The 17,524-nt window shown below is 43.5% G+C and overlaps 1 protein-coding gene across 1 annotated transcript in view; it reads right to left on the bottom strand.

The window, feature by feature from the left end:
* Nucleotides 1–17,524, bottom strand: part of shroom3 (shroom family member 3) — a 71,850-nt gene that overhangs the window by 40,762 nt on the left and 13,564 nt on the right. Inside the window, exon 3 of the mRNA XM_030742996.1 lies at nt 1,327–1,521. Coding sequence (XP_030598856.1) covers nt 1,327–1,521 — 195 coding nt within the window. The remainder of the gene's footprint in view (nt 1–1,326; nt 1,522–17,524) is intronic.

Genomic DNA, 17,524 nt, shown 5'->3' on the forward strand with positions numbered 1-17,524 from the left:
AAGGAAAATGATATATACGTGCATCCTTTCTCATAAGCTGATCCTGCAGAATTAATTCAAATAAAAATTAAACTTTAAAAAATCTATCTATCTATCTATCTATCTATCTATAGATAGATAGATAGATAGATATATACTTATTTTTCACTTTATTTAGTGATATACTTATTTTGTAATCAAACTTGCATAAACATATTTTATCTTCTTTAAAGATTCAAAAGTTTCCAGTCTCACTAAAAATGTCTGAATTTGGGGAAAAAACATGAACAAAACAATGCAGATGACAGGAAGCTGTTTCAAAGATGCTGCCGATGAAGCGGTTACCATAGCAACTCAGTTTTATTTCCTGTTGAGCTGAGTTTGACTCATAAGGTCACAAACACACAGCAGGACATCGCAATAAATCTGACACACAAAGGAAGCGCAGGCAGGACATCCTAACACCAGGGGCGAAGACCTCCTCGGCTGACCGCCGCCAGCCTGCCACTGAGCCGACATCACTTCCTGTTTTAACCTGCGTGGGGTAAACCCGGCTGATATTTAGGAAAATAAAGGATGACTTATCAACTCTGGAAGGAACTGTTAGTGAATAGTCGACAGGAAATCTCAGTCAGCAACACAATGGCTGTGACCATAATTACATGCACACTGTCATCCTCTCTCTTTTTATGGCCCTCTTTGTTTAAATGTTTATAATGTCACACACATACCGACTGATACTGATACTGCGCACAAATGTGTATATTAAAAGATACTTATTGTAAATGTCAGCATTTACAAATAGTTTAAACCTTCCAAAATTAACCAAAGCTATCACCTAACACATCTTTGTATTGTGTTGAAGAGGCATCAACCGAAGTTGAACTCTGTTTGTGCTGTACTACAATGTAGTACCAGTTTCTACCACACGATGCAGCAGCGAGCGGTACCTTTAATTACTGCATATCTTTATCCAGCTGACAGGCTTTTCATTCTGGTATGACTAACATGCAGTTCTTACCTCAGCAGCAGCTCCTGATTCTAAGAGCCAAAATTATGCCCACCCTTAAATTTAGTCAACTAGAGCTGGTGAGCTAACTGGACAAAAAAATTGAATTGAATTGTGAATTATATCATAAGCACATAATCCCCAACTGTTCCCCCTGAGTTTATTTCTTGGTTGTAGAAAGGCAGAAAAAAAGAAACCACAATCTAAACTCCTCACATACTACAGCCCCGCGTGCCGAGCCCTCCAGCGACAGATGGCAGAAAATGATTGGATAACTGCTGTTTGAGGGAGCAGCCTATTGGACAGTGAGTTGATGGAGGCTTTCAGCCACCTCCTACCTGTTTTTGATGCGTAGCTGGACTGCCGAACATGGTGGGCTGCGAGGTGATGACCGGTGTGTTTGTTGTTGCTGTTGTTCTTGTGGCGGTGGCGATGGAAAGGAAGGGGGAGGAGAAGGAGGATGAGGAAGAGGAAGAGCAGAGAGGGAAGGTGCTGGAGGCACAAACTCCTCAATGTATCCGGGATCAAGCTCCCTGAGGAAAAATACAGACAGAAAATAAAGTATAACTCACTTTTTCATCCGGCTGAAAAGGGAAGTCAATATGGAACCCCCAAATACTGCAGTTCCTCTAATGGCCACTTGAGGCTGGTTCAAAAAGTGAGTCAGACCCTAAAATGTCCAGCTTTATAGCAGAAATAAACATGTTTACAACAATAAAAAAAAATACCTGGCATATTTTCTGTCCTAACAGGCTCTGTACCAATAACATTCTTATAAACAAAGGGTGAATGAAATATCTGGACACAGATATATTAATCATCAAACAAGGCCAATCCCTAATAAAGTCTAGGTAATAAACAAGGAGGTGTGGAACTGAGTCATATCATAGTCACCGCTGTGCTGTTCTAAGAAACTATTTTTAATACCAAAATCGGCAGATATGATCTATTCACTGGCTACTTTTTGACCTCAGTTAAGCTCGAGTGAAAGTTAATATTTCGCCATATTTCACAATAAAAGCCCCCCAAGAGAGGGAAGGGTTGTATCTTTGAGTCAGGAAAGAAGAAGCGAGAGCATCAAAAAATGCATTTCAGTGCTGAGCTGACTTCCCAGAGCAGATCTGGCTAATCTATAACAAACACACAGACAGAATTAAAATATGTCAGCCAAAATAAACCAAACCCTGCTGCGTTCAGGTCCGACAGGTTCAGACAGGACGGTCCGCATGCCTCTGCTCTGTTCTGATCTCATTCACAATTCAGGCATTCATCAAACACCGCGAGGGGCCAGAAAACAATAACAGAGCGTGCTCAGTGAGCTGCAGTTCAAAGGTCAGCTGTGACGTTAACAACGGCAGGGAGGTCAAAGTTTAAAGGTCACATGGTCCTGGAAGATGAAATACTCCTCCGAGTCCTTTTGTTGTCTGAACAAAGAACACAGAAAATGAGTTTCACACAAACACACCGACCATCACCGACTGTTTATCTACATCTGTACTTAAAGATAGGTGAGTATTTAACGTCTGGTATCACCTTAATCTGAGGGCACTAAGGAGACAAGTACAAAGAATAGAAACTGCTACCTCAGCTTCATCAGAAGAGAACATCATCTACCTCATCTCTCCTCTAAACCTAAGCTGTAGGTGGATGATGCAGAAATAATTTTGGTGACTAGCTTGCTTGTTAGCCGGACACACAACCAGACCGATAAACTCACAATTTTAAACCAGTTAGTTTTCAATTCTGGATCATTTTTGGATTATTTTTGCCCCACGTAGCAAGGAATATTTGGCCCTAATGAGGCCCCATATTTGTGGTTTTCTTTGGCTCCATCCATCCATCCATCCATCCATACCTTGGGGGTGGGGGAGTTAAAGTTTTAAAGTAATCTTTTTTTATTATTACTTCTGCCCCATATACAATACTTTGCCAAATATCTTCAATCCTGGCCTGCTACCTGACAAGGTCGTTCTCAAAGAGCTATTAGCTGAAAAGTTGGTGCAGAGTGTCCTTTAAAAACTGAGTAAACTGGAAAAAAGTAAGCGAGCTTTGCTAAGAGAGTTCAGGCTGTGTTGAAGAATGAAGCTGGTGACACCGAACATTCACTTTCAAGTTTCTTGGAATTATACAAACTCAGTTTTTGCCTTATAAACTGAATTTCTGTATGTATGCTTGTATGTTTTAATAACTTGCTGCACCTCTTTCCCATTTTCCTAGCAAAACATAAAGAAATAAGGTCCAGGACAGCCCAAGATGTTTGCACAGTTTTGTAGCAATGAATGTTGGGCCTAAATCTGTTTATAGTTTTCTTTGGCTGCCATGACTGACTCAGGGTCAGTGTCTCTGCCTTATGTGGGCCAAATATCGGGTATGTTGTGGTATTTAGGCCAAATGTTGTCTACAAAAACTCCACACAACCAAATTCCAACCCAGCTCATTACTTTGAGGCTACATGTGGTACAGACAACACTTTTCAATACCCTAAGTGTCAAAGGTGGCCCACATTGTGAATGAATCTCTCTGAATTTGATATCTCTGATCATTCTGGAGGACTTTCTACATGAAACTTGTTTCCTGCTTTTATCTCATTGATTGCAGTGAAAGTTAAAGTAGCTGCCACTATGATACAAGTGTTTTAGCATTGTTAGGCATTCAGACTCATTCATCTGTCACTCAGTAGCTCATCATCCCATCCACAGTGCATAGTGTTTGTGACAGTGAGTAAAAACTCGGTGAAACCATCAGCTATCATGTGATGGCTTAGCCTCTGCAGATATCCGGTTAAAGAGTTCCTCAAATACAGATGAATTTTAAAACATGCCAGATAACAGCCAAGAGTTCTGAGATTGCATTTCAGCCACCAGAGTACAACAATGCAGAGAGAGTGCTTACGTGCACATAAACAAAGCCTGCACAAAAACGTGATGGGTCGACACTGGACTGCGCTGGACCACAAATAGTGGGAATGGCTAAGCTTACACTACCTCCGCTATGCAGAAACTCAACCTAATCTAGAAAATTAAAAACTACCTTGTAGTAGAAAAAAAATGCGATTAAAAAAATGTACAGGAAAAGTCTCAAAGTCTTAATTTTTTAATGTTTTACACAAGTATCCACCACTGAAACAGCACATATTTGAGAAAATAATAGGGAGGTTTACTTTAAATATGCAGAAGCCATTTTCACACACTCTGTGGAGCAAGCATTTGGCAGCATATTTGATATATTCTATGAAACTTAAAAAGATGTTACGAAGCAGCAACCTGAAAAATTAAGTGCCAAAAACTGCAGTTCCTCTAGTTTCCACTTGAGGCTCTAAATGTGAGTCAGGACCCAAATGTCCAACTTTATAGCAGAAAAAAACATGTTTACAGCTTGATACAAAAAAACAGCAGATAGTAGCATTCTAGCATTTTACATACGAGACAGCATTAATTATCAGATATCTGTGTCATAAGCTTAGAAAATGATGCTCTTAAAAAACAGGGGCAGAGCTATTTAAGCCATCAAAGAAAAGCTGGCTTCCATCTTTTATATACAGTTTATAACCAGGACTGGTATGGATCAGTAAAACTCCTGATGGTTTTCATACCGTGATGGGAATACTGCTGCCATCATACAACAGACAGCCGAGTCTTTAACCAAAGACAGAGCTGCGTCCTCCCTCCACCCAGCAGAGCCCTTTAAACCCACAATCCTTTAGAAAAAAGAGAACACAAAACACAACAATAAACACACCCAGGCTTATATTATTAACTGAGGACATTCCACCACGGCATTATCAGAAACACACATACAGGTGCACAGATAAAGGCCCATTAAAATGAAACCTGTCGGGCTGGTCAGAGGAATGCGAGGCAGCCACAAACACCCAGAAATCTCCAGAACAGGAGGGACCGCGTTGTCACATTCCACTTTCCATCTCATCTCTCACACACTCACACTCTTCTCTGCAGCACTGACCTCACCTGAGGTCAATGAGTTTAACAGCGGCATGAATCACAAGACCTACAACTGAACTTTCTGCTGCTGGTCCAAAAAAAAAAAAACTTTATACGCAGTAGTGTAATTTGAAATTCAAGATGGCCTGATAACATTTCCAAAAGTACCAGATATGTCTTGCTGAATGTGGTGGAAGCATATTTGAGGAGAGCCAAAAATCGCCCCACGGATTGGGTTTACATCACAAAAATGATCCAAAGGTAAAAAAGTGACGCTCTGTCTCTGCTGTTTCTGGGTGACAAACGGAGATGTGAAAGCCCAGACGGGCACAGAAGGAAATGTTCACTATAAAACATGAACAAATAAATCACTAATAAGTTAAACATCTTGTTTTTCCAACTTATCTGTTTCTGAAGCTTTTATTTTGAAACCTTCCTCAGCAGAAACATTTCCCCAAGTTGCCATAGAGATGGTTTAGTTGGCGTCATGTGACCTGCATGTGGAATTTTAGTCACATGATGCCAGGTTTTGTGTGTGTGTGTGCGTGTATATGGGTGTGGTAACTCCAGTCAGATTTGACATTTACTCCTTTACGTGGACTAAATTAAAGGATTTATTGAGTAAAATGTACTCTTTGGAGGAGACTTGATGCATTTGAAGCAAAAATTTAATTACAGTAATTTAAATCTGATTTTTAAACAAACTGTAGATGCTTTAAATGTCTCAAAGGTAAAAATACTGGATGTTTCTCAGTGATCCGGGAGAACCGCGGCTTGGTAGATCTAAAAAAGCCGGGCAGGTCAAGGTGTGGAGGCCAGACAAAAACCAAGTTACAAAAACAGCCAAGCACTAAACAAACGTGACAGCCAAATCGAAAAAGTTGGAGAGGCTCAACACGCAGCTCAAGACAGCCCCAGGTGGTGGAAGATTGTTGACACCTTAAATGCCCCTCTAGGCACAAACAGAGCTGACTAATTAACTCAAAATGTGCATCAAATGAAGACGAGGCACAGCAACTGCTCCTCTCCGCCCGCTGAGAGGGACCATTTCAGGTGTCGCTGCAGCAGATGGATCCACAGACTTGATTTGACACACTAACAGCTGTCAGTCAAAGCAGCCACGCCCCTAACTGCAGCATCCAGGTGGGTAAGTTATGTAGCAGCACGATGGCTCAATGTACACAAAAGACACTGTAGAATGTTGCTACCTGCTAACGTATGCTAGTGTAATTTCCTTGTTACACCATGAAAATGATGTTCATTATTTGTTCCACATGACTTACACAAGAAAAAGTGGCTCATTGTGCCATTTTATTGATACTTTGTAAACTCCACGCCTTTGCAAGTAACAGCTATAGCTCTGGAGTTTACCCCACTGAGCTAATGGAGCCCTTTCTAGGTCAAAATATGTGCTAAACATTTAGGGTTTTTTTGACAAACAGTGAAACTATTTCATGTTTTTAACAGAAAACTTTGCCAGGAGCAGGCATTTATATTTTATTAAAGCCTGCGACTTGAAACAGGTGGGCTTCCTTTCAAAGATTTGGTTACTTCCTGCAGGCGTTAAAATGTAACGCATTTTAAAACTGTGTCTGCTATCAGTGAAGTTTCGAGGTGGTAAAAGTGTCCCCACAAAGTCACTACACACACACACACACACACACATGCACACACACACACACACCCAGAGGGGTTGCCTGGGAAACCGTGTTGAGGCGGTTCATCCCTGTAATGACTTCCTCCTCTTCTTTTTTTGAGCAGAGAAACTCAAACATTCATTCAGCTCGATTACGTCAGCCGACAACAAAGAAGCACAAAGACGGAGAGTCAGCAGAGATGAATGGATGAAGACAAAGAGACCGGGAGGGGGGGGGGGGGCACATCTACAGACAGCTACGCAACTGTGATAGAAGGTTTTCAAATTCCTCTCGGCCTCCTTTTGTCACTGAGTGCATTTTCAAATTCAGTCCATCGTGTTTTATTTACTTTCTAACTGCAGTGATTAAGAGACCTGAAAGAAAAATGCCATCACAGTTCACCCGCAGTCACTCGTAAGACTGTCAGACTGTCAGCATCACAACATCAGAGCACCTGAAAAACCTACATCTGAATGCTTCCATTATTTAATGTGTAATATCAGGGTTTTTTCTTACACAGAGTGACTGAGCCTGACAGCAGTGAGGCTGCAGGCTCAGGTTGTAGTTTTCTGCATCAAGTTAAAGAGCTGCAGTTCCTCTATTGTCCACTTGAGGCTGCTCCAAATCCGAATCAACCTCCATAGATTCCCGTTGTAAAATGTCCCACTACAACAAACACATGCAGGAAAAAGAAGGCCATGCAAACTTGGGCAGGTTTGAGCCTGAGATCTTCTCAGTGTGAAACTACAGCGCTAACCATTGCACCACGCTGGGATGATCTATCTGTGGGGGCATTTTTAAAAGGGGTGGAGCAAGTTATAATGAGTCTGTGAGCAGCTCCAGCCTATAGCTGCTTAGCTAAATTAAATGCATTGAAGCACAACGCAGTCTTTATTCGACTGAGTGGCAAAAATAATGAACATCTCACACATCCTTTGCTTTGAGTTTGCAAAGTACAGGAGCTGGGGAGTGGCAGGCAGTGGACCAAACCACTGGGAGGCAAACAAGGGGGAGTTTGCTTCACTGAAACTTAAAAATGTGAAAATGTAGCGTGGTGGGGAAACAAATTTCACGGGCACAGGAACACCCCAGGCCCCCCTTTAAACATGCCCTGTTATGGTTTCAGTTAAAAATGATATAATATATGCTAGAACTACAGTTTTATTAAGTGAAGAATTCATTTAGGCTAATAAAGCTTGCAGGTGGATTACTAAACCTTTCAAGGAGCTCTGTTGTCATTGTAAAAAAAAAAAAAAAAGCAGTTAGGACCCATCTATCCACCCCAACCTCCTCCCTGCACAGACCTCCTCTGCTGCCTCCTTTCATGCCTCCATGTGAGGTGACAGTAAATAAAGACGTGTGCTGACCATGCAGGAGAAATAAATGCTAATAAAAACATAACCAAGGGTTGTTGCAAATGTTAGCATCCCGTGCTGTGGTTCGTGCCTCTGCCAGAGCAGCAGGATTTTCTTTTTCACCATCGGTTTTGAATTCAGCACGAGCGACTCAAACAGCACAAAACAAAGCACATGCAAAAACTCCCAGCAGGCCCGAGAACAACAGGAAGAGACGGCGGCCAAACCTGCTCGACGAAACAGCGACCGGCACGGAGTTCATCGACAGGGCACAAGCAGCCTGACAAATGCACACTTCTACGTACTGGTGCTGTCACTGATAACAATGACGCAGCTCTGCCTGTTGAACCTGCAGATAGCATCAGTAAGAAGAACCGATGAGAGAGAAGATCACGGGATTCACCGGTACGGATTCTGCGGCTCGCTGAGAAGATCCTAAAGATGCCTCATTTGGGTCTTCCCTCTGAAGTTCTCTCACTGCAATAAATGTTCCCACATCTTCCTCTTATAACTTCTCTCCTCTAACTGACACTTGACCTTTTTTTTAAAGAATGGCAGGAAGGCTGGGAGAGAGAGAGGAGGAGGACAGACATGCAGAATCTGACCCGAGCCTTCAGCACATGGAGCGTGCTGCAGGGCTCCTCTGACTGCAATACTTTTACTGCAGTAAAATAAAATAAAATAAAATAAAGCACAAGATACAAAAAAATTAAAACATCAAAAGTATCCACAACAAAAGTATCCAGTTTTTATGTTGCTGCACATGTTGGTGTTTCCCAAGTTAAAAATTTTAGTTTAGGTTGCTGGCATACTGAGATTTTCTGATAATAAAAATAACTTGTGACCCCCTGACGCTGGATTTATGTCCTCTCCCGGCTTCAAACCGTGGATCTTTTGCATGGGCGGTGAAGCTGTCGACCGCTACGCCACAGAGCCATGAAGGCACAGACAAATGGAAAGACTTTAGGGGCAGAAAGGAAAAGATCCAAGACACACATTGCCCCCTGGGGATAATTAAGATTTCTTTGACCTTTGACCTTTTGTAGAAAAATGTAAAACACAACCTGTCAACACAATTAATGAATAAAAGCATTAAAAGCAAAAGCAGGGGAGAACAGGACAAAAAAGAAGTTGATAAAACAACATCATAAAAAAAAAGTCTGCAAAAATGTGCTTTTAGAAATGACTCTAAAGAAGTCACTATTTCCACAAGCTTTATCTAACGTGGGTCATTCCAGGGGTGAGTGGACTGATGGCAAAAGCTGAATCATGGACATCTCTGAAACCCTGTGACGTAACCAGAACCTGACGTGCACCTCCTGGAACTACATTTACTCACGTGTGTCAGCAAATTCCTGGCGGGAGGTTACAGAAACTGTTGAAATGGACGTGAGGGAGCGCTCAAAGAAGTGGGAAAACTTGAGGGACAAAAACCGCCCAAAAAACAAACCAAAGAAAACTGACCACAGCAAAGAGTTGGGACCCAGGAGGGGAAAAAGTCCCAGGATTTTATTTGTTTCTCTCGTGGCTGCCACTGCATATAAAACACTGGGACACAACCACAAGGTAATTAACACCATGCACAACGGCGTCGACCACTTCCATAGGAAACGCCGCAGGCTCTGCACAGCTTCACCGCTGAAGTCTAAACCAGCCGTGAGGTCTAAACTTTGGAATGGATATGAAGGACCCACCTGACCATCTAAGCCTGTGAACCAAAAGATTGTGGTTTATAAATGTGCCCATTTATAAGAGTGAAAAATAACTAAAGTCCTTCATGTAGATTGGCAGCATGATAGACAAGCAGGGCGACGAATCAGCAAAGCCCAGGCAGCGTTTATCCAGGTGAGGAAATCCGGGTGTTTCAGGAAGTTCATCATCATCAGAGATCATCGATGTCTCTATATGAAAAGCAAGAGAACCGGCTTCATCGTTAAAGCGCCTCGAGGCGACTGTAGCTGTCATTTGGTGCTATATAAATAAAATTTAATTGAACTGACTCATCTGGAGAATTATGCTGCAGCTAAAGGAAAAATCATCAGTCATCATGATTCATCCTCTGGGCACCATGAATATCTGCTCTGACCTGCATGACAAACCCTCCAAAAGTGATTTAGAAACATTTTGTTATTTTGTTCCAGGCAGAAAAAGAACCTGACATAAAAAACAAACTCATCGTTTATTTTAGATGTTTATAATTACAGGAATAAAGACTTTAAGGACACCACAGCTACTATTAATGCTACTGTTATGTATAGCTTTTATTGCAATAAAAAAACAAATCAACTGTGTAATCAAATATGTCCCAGTGGTTGAACAAAGCAAACGTCCCTTTAAATCACAAATATCAGAGCACAGAGCTCCAATCCATAAAGTCGGTGTTGCTCAGACTTTTTCTGACAGGCAACCCTGTCAGCTTTATACCAGCAAAACAATAAATAATATTAAATAAATCACCACAGAGCTGCTAGATACTACCATAGAGGTTATTTTAGAGGAAGCAAGCACTGAAAAAAGACACTCCTGCAGCTGCCCTAAACTCTGAGGACAAACCTAACACTGCAGCATCTAACAGGAATGCAGGCAAACAGTGACTAAACATATTTTTTTACCTTTATGAAAAAACTAAACATGACGCATGCAATTAAATCAGCAGGCGCCTCCTGTCTGAGGGAAATAAAACCTCTTCCTCATGTGTAACGTAACACTGCCGGAGAGCACGCCGCTGCTTACTGCAGATTAGAAGACAAAATGCAGGTAAAGCAGCTGCAAGGCGCAAGAAAAGGGTAGTATAGGTAATACAGGTAACACACACACACACACACACACACAGAGCAGGCGTGAGCACTGCTAATCTTACCTCACACACGAGGAAAGCCACAAGTATCAGATATCGATTGAAAGAAGAAAAAGAAGGTTCTGCACACTCGCTATAGACATGCTCCACTGGGAACACGCACACACACACAGGCACGCACGCACGCACACACACACACACATACGCACGCACACACACACACACACACAATAAGGAAGTTCATTAAGAAAAAGCGTTCAGTCACGACCTTCAAAGCTGCTCATACGATCCAAACTGGACCCGAGATCAGAACAAACTCTTCTGGGTTTGATCTGTGGAGAAAGGCGGCTTCCTGTGAAGCGACATCAGCTCCTTTCTCCACAAAACTTTAAAGGAGTAGTTCAGAAAATTTGGGGGAAATGAGACGAGGCTAAAAATAATTACTGTGTCTGTGCGTTAAATACAGAAGAGGAGTCAGCCGAGCTCAGCGTGATGACTGGAAGCAAAGGGAAATGGCTCACCTGGTTCCCTCCAACATTAATTAACTTAACAGGTGAATGGTGGTCACTTCTTCGGCCAAAATAGAATTAGTGGGTGATGTCACAGCGGCTACGTCCATCTTTTAAATACAGTCTGTGTCTCCACAAACACCAACATATTCAGCCACTAAGTCCATGCAGTTTGTCTCCCAGCAACCGCATGGTGATGACAAGACTCTGTGATGTCACTGCAGCCATCTGTTGTTTGCAGAGCGATAGTTGAAGTAACTCCCCTGAAAACACTACATGTGGCAGCTTTGTACGGGCTGGAGCCGGCTCACATTTGGCCAGATCTGCATCACAAAGTCCTGTGTAAAGGACCCGGCCCAGCCGCCACAGGGCACCGTTTCACTGGTATACTTTCTATCATGTATAGCTCTACTGTTGCAGCCATGGATGTTCATTAAACATGGTCAAAGTTTCACATAAGGAGGTCAGCATATATGTGAGTAAGCCCTTCTAGAAGTAATTCCTCCCATTCTTGTTGATGCTTATAGGCAGTTACTTTGAGACAAATCCCTATCCCATAATAGCAACTTTACTCCTCACAACACATTAAAAAAAAATCTCAAAATATACAGAATCACCAAAATGTGATTGAAAAATGCTTAAAAAGTAGTGAATAAGGTTTAAAAGCAGTCCAGAGTGCCAATCATCCCATTAGAGCAATGAACAAATGCAGTAACAGTTCAAGTTATGGCTACAGTAACCTTGCCGCACACTAGAAGACAACAAAAAAGACTTATGAAAGACTTAAAAGCTTTACATCTAAAGATAATGTGCCACAAGCAGAGCTTGGTGTAATTTGTTACTTTGGAACATTTGTCTCTATTTGCAGCACTACAAACAGCTTTCAGGGAGTAAATAAAAGAAAGACTGCAGCTCTAGATTCCTTCTGACATTATCTCCCATCTACTGTTGGTGGAAAGTAGAAAAACTTGAACACAAGCAGCTTTTGCTCACCCATGAGTGTGTGCAATAGTTTTTCTAAAAAGAAAAAGAGAATACATCGTACCGGCTGTGGAGTGGAGAGAGAAAACTGGTTGTTGGTGACGTTCATGTCTGCATGAACCAAGACAAAAAACAAACTTACAATAATATTAAATGTGTTTCACTTCATGTCAAGACGAGAAAGACCGACTTAACCTCGAAACCTCTGCACCAAAAACCTTTAAACCGTGGCAATCTGCTAGCAACCAAAGCAATCACATCGAGGTTTTGGTACTTCTTTGTGACCAGTTTCACCAAGTTCCAGCCAGCAACCAATCACCAAGCAGTCACCAAGCAGTTAGGGAATTTCTCCCTCAACACCTGTGGTTGCCAAGCGGTCAGTGACTGGTCTCAGAGCCTGCGTGAGTGAGGTCTTAGCAACACAGTGACTGCCAGCAACCTCCAGCAACCACTCACCAACTGGTCACCAACTAGTTTTCCCCAGTGATCAGTTGTTGCCAGGTCTCCAGGCTTGTGTGACTGGGGCCTTACTGAGAGCCTTTATTAAGATCACCTTACACCAAATGGTCATGATGACAGGAGAGAACCACAAACTTAGCAAAACTGTCATGATTTTATTGCAACACTGGACTGAAATCACTTGAGAAGTTGATTGGTGTAAGCCAAGGAAAGTGTAAGAATCACAGGAAGCAGTCCTGTAAACAGAACATACAGAGATCAGCGCCGAAGTCCAAACTCCAAATGTTTAATCCAAAAACAGGTAATGGTCATACGCAGGAAATCCATCAGCGTGGCAAACAATCCAGGATGGTGCAGGCAAAAGGCAAAGTCCACAAAACACTCCGGCAGTTATTCGCAAGGAAATCAACACAAAGAGAACAAAGAGTGCAAGCAAACCTAGAAAGGCCTGGATTACTTGACTACATGCAGCACAAGGTGTGACATTAACAGAAAACAGAACAATGGCTACAAAACAGAAGACAGAACTGAAATTTCAGAATAAAACAGGAAGTGACTAATACAATACAGGTGAGACTATCACAAGAATGGAAAGCTATCAAGAGAAGAATCAACACATAAATTAAAAAGGGCCTGTTTTTCCCTAATAAACCCTAATAAACCTTCTATTCCTTGGTTCAAGTCACTAGATTCAAACATCTCAAAATTTTTATGGAAAAACAAACCGTCAAGAATAAGCTTAAAAACTTTACAAAAGCCAAAACACAGTGGAGGTCTAGAATTACCAAACTTTTATTACTATTTCTTAAGCAGTAGATTGCAGTATATTTCAAAGTGGATCAAATCCAACTCATTAGACAACCCATGGCTGGATCTAGAACAGGCGTTTTGTGGAAAAATAAAAATCTCAGATTTACCTTTCATTAGTTCCAGTATTAAACATCATAACTGCTATAAAGTCCTTAGTATAAATACCTCTCTGACAGCCTGGTGGGAATTTTTAAAAATAAATAACTAAGTCTTCACTCATCCCCTGTAAACTAACACCCATTTGGAACAATCCAGATATTTGTCAGAAAAAGAAAATGCTGAATTTTCCGTTATGGCGTGATAAGGGTATAAATAACTTAGAACATATTATCCAAGATGGAAATTTTATCACGTTCCAAGAACTTATATCAAAATATAGAATTGACAACGGTAGATTTCTGGAATATCAACAAGTTAAGTCCGTCCTACAGGGAAGATTTAACCTTAATCAATTGAATCTAGAAATGCCTACTTGGGTAACAGAATTTCTTAACCTCTGTACCCCAAAATTGTTATCAAAATTATATAAATTATTAATAAAAACTGATGATTCAGTTTCCCTCCCAATTACAAAATGGGAGCGTGATCTTTCTGTCAACCTGGATCAAAATTTATGGACAGAAATATGTTTAAATATCTTCAAAATGACTAAAAGACCCCAAATACAACTTGTACAATATAAGATTCTCCATAGAACATACTACACTGGACAAAGGATGTTCCAAATGGGCCTTACACACTCAAACATATGCACCCACTGTACAAGCAATTCAGAGGATAATCATCTACACGCTCTGTGGTCTTGTGTACCAGTTCAGAGATTTTGGCAGAGGATTTGTGAAGATCTATCCACATGGTTTAGCTGTCATATCCCAACTTCCCCCAGACTATGCATCTTAGGTGATGTCAGTGAATTAATTATGGAGTTAAATATATCACACATAGTTCTTACTGCCTTGTGCATCGCTAAGAAGATGATCCTCATGAACTGGAAGACAAAAAATAAACTATGTATTACTCAGTACAGAAATTTATTAGTAGATCATGTTAGTTTAGAGAGAATGTCTGCTTCTTCTAAAAACAAATTGGAGGAATTTGACTCTCTTTGGTTCCCACTGCTCAGCTCCATTACTTAGTGGGGGTGGTGGGCTGCGGGCTCTGCTCCTGATGTGCTTTGTGGGGGGGTGGGGGGGGACTCCGGGGGCCTGGGTAGCTGGTAGCCTCCTGGGGCTGGGGTCCTGGGGCGACCTTCTGGTGATGTCTGTGTGCCTGTCCTGGTTGGTGGTGGTGGGGGCTTGGATGGTGCTGCCTTCAGTCCTGGGGTGTGGGCGGGGTGCTTGGGGGGGTGGTGCCGGCCCTCGGTCGGTTGGCTGGTCTTCCCTGTATGGCTTGGGGGCTGGGGTCTGGGGCCCCGGCACTGGGGCCGCGCCGGCTCCCGGTGGGCCCCCCTGGCGCGGGGGGGGCCTCTGCTGTCCCGGCCGCGCCGCCGGGTGGGGTGGGTTGGCCTGACGTCGGGATGTCCGGTCTACGCTTTTGGGGCCCTGGGGTGCCTGCATTGCAGGGGGGTGGGGTGGGGGATGGGGCCGCGGTGGGGTGGTTGGGGGGGACTGGGCACTGCATTTCCATGCCCAGGCCAGTATGTCCTGTCGCCTGTTTGTGTCTATTGTTGAGTGAATGGGCATCTAGGAGGAGCGGGCCGCCCTCTGCGGTGGGGGCGAGGGCGCCAACCTCGGGTGCTGCAGTGCTCCGGGATGCTGTCACCGCGGCCCCGGGCTCACCTCCCCCTGCCCTGTGCTGGGGTGTGGGAGGTCGGGGTGCCTATTGAGCCAGCGGCCAGCTGGCTCTCTTCTTCCAGGATTTTTCCTGGTCATATGCCCCCCCCCCCCCCTCCCCCTCCCCATACACAAACACACACACACACACACACAGAATACACATCACTCACAGATGTAGGATGGAGAGGCCACGTGGAGAGCTGCACCACCACTTGCCTCTCCGTTTTAATTGCACTTTAGTCATTATAACTCACAACACATACACACTTACACCCTGATACACATAGGACCTTTGGGGCAGGCATGTTACTCAGAGGTTGATGAGATGGGCCGCTGAGGTGGCCCCACTCGGATCCTCGTCACTGTCTGTCTCCAAATTTTATTTGCACTTTAGACATGGAGGGTTTTGGGGGGGCAGTATGGGCAAGCGCTGACGACCAACAGTTGGCGCTTGTGGCATAACTGTCCCCTCAATTTTAACTGCACCCTATACACCTCATTCACTCACAAACATTAACACATAGACCTACAAGTTGGGGAGGAGGAGGGGTGGATGGGCCATCTTACACCCCGATTTCTTGCGTCTCGCCCGGGGTAGGGGTCGGGTGGTTCCTTGGGGACCGGGCTGGTGGCGTCCTGGGGTCGCTGTTGGCCCTGGGGTGGTTTCCACTTGCCCCGCCTTCAGAGGGTGGGTAGCTATGGATGAATGTGTGTCTTTGTGTATTTGTCACCGTCTCCGTGAGTATGGGTGGGTGAGTGAATGTGTATGTATGGCATATCTGTGTGTGGGTAAGTATGTATGGGCATGTATGAGTATCTGTGTATAAATGTGTACACGGGTGTCTGGGTGTGTTTGTATGTATGGCTGGACCTGGGTCTGGGCCTTGTGCCTTGCCTCCTGGCCGCTCCTTGCTGGTTGCCTCCTCCCCCCTACCCCCCTGGGATGGGGGTGCCTCGGGGTTCCTGGGTGGGGCTGGGTGTTCTGGCGTGGGTACTGGCCTGCCCCCCTTGGGGGTGCGGTGCGGGGCTGCGTTGGCTTCTTCGGCGTGGGGGGGGGCTCTGTGGAGGGTCGGGCGGTCCTTGGGTGCCGTGGGCCCGGGAGCCCTGCCGCCGGCCAGTGCAGGGGGCTGGCCGCTGGGGGGGGGCTGGCTTCTCATCGCCTTGGGTTCCCTGGAGCCCTCGCTCCTCGACTGGGGGGGCTCCGTCTGAGACCACCCTCTCCCGTCTGCTGGGGTAGGTGTGCGGTTGTCTTTGGACTGAGTGGCCGGGGGTCTTCCTGGCCCTTGGTGGGCTGCTGGTGGCCTGGGTTTCCGGGGGCTTTCCGTACCTGCCTCTGGCTTCTGATGGGTGGAGCTGCAGCGTTTTGCCCTCATTGGTAAGTACGTTCCATGACACAGACACAAACATGACACAGACACAAACGCCCACTCAATCACAACTCAACAAAATTGTTGGTGTGCGTAACATGCTTTGTTAGTTTTGTTTTTCACACACAAATTTATTTTTGCAAGTATTGATAGTATTTTTTTTTATATGTTAAAGTGATGAAGTATCTGATTAATAGACTTGTGCTCTTTCCCCTTTTTTTTTTTGCTCCCTTTCTCTCTCCCTTTTTCTTCTCTTTATTTTCCTCTTCTTCAGCCTGTCAGCTCTGGCTGTTACATAGTATGTGGAAAAATAACTCAGATAAATAAAATAAAGGGTTAAAACAACAACAAGAAGAGCCTATTGAGAACCTATAGAGCTCATCTTGAAATAGCAAATATGTTTGGCACAACAACGCATTCAGATCACAGTTCTGCTTGCAAGATCTACCAGACATGACAGGCTAAAAAAAAAAAAAAAAAAAAAAAAAAAAAAAAAAAAAAAAAAAAAAAAAAGGGCCTGTTTTTGTCACTTTCTGTAGAATTTAACTAAAACTTTCAGCACCATTATTTCTTTGTAGCCTTACCGCTTTTGTCTCAATGACTCGCTGCACCATCTTGTGGTTCAAATTGGTACTACACAGAAGTACAGCACAGCCCTACTTTAACCTCAGTTGTTATCTCTTCGAGACAACACACAAAAATCTTGGACATGTAGCTATCGATAGCCTTAATTAGCATCAAAATGCTTTAAACTATTTTTAAACATAGGAGCTTGAAAGCATGTTCCTTTAATCTGTGAAATCTCCCAAAGCCCAAAATATTCCACTCAAAACAAACGCCCTGCAGGCATTTAAAGGTTTTTCAGTGAGCCAAGCCCAACACTCTAGAACAGGTGTTACCAGCTG

The sequence above is a fragment of the Archocentrus centrarchus genome, chromosome 12, assembly GCF_007364275.1.
Source record: "Archocentrus centrarchus isolate MPI-CPG fArcCen1 chromosome 12, fArcCen1, whole genome shotgun sequence".
In the NCBI taxonomy this organism is placed as follows: Eukaryota; Metazoa; Chordata; class Actinopteri; order Cichliformes; family Cichlidae; genus Archocentrus; species Archocentrus centrarchus.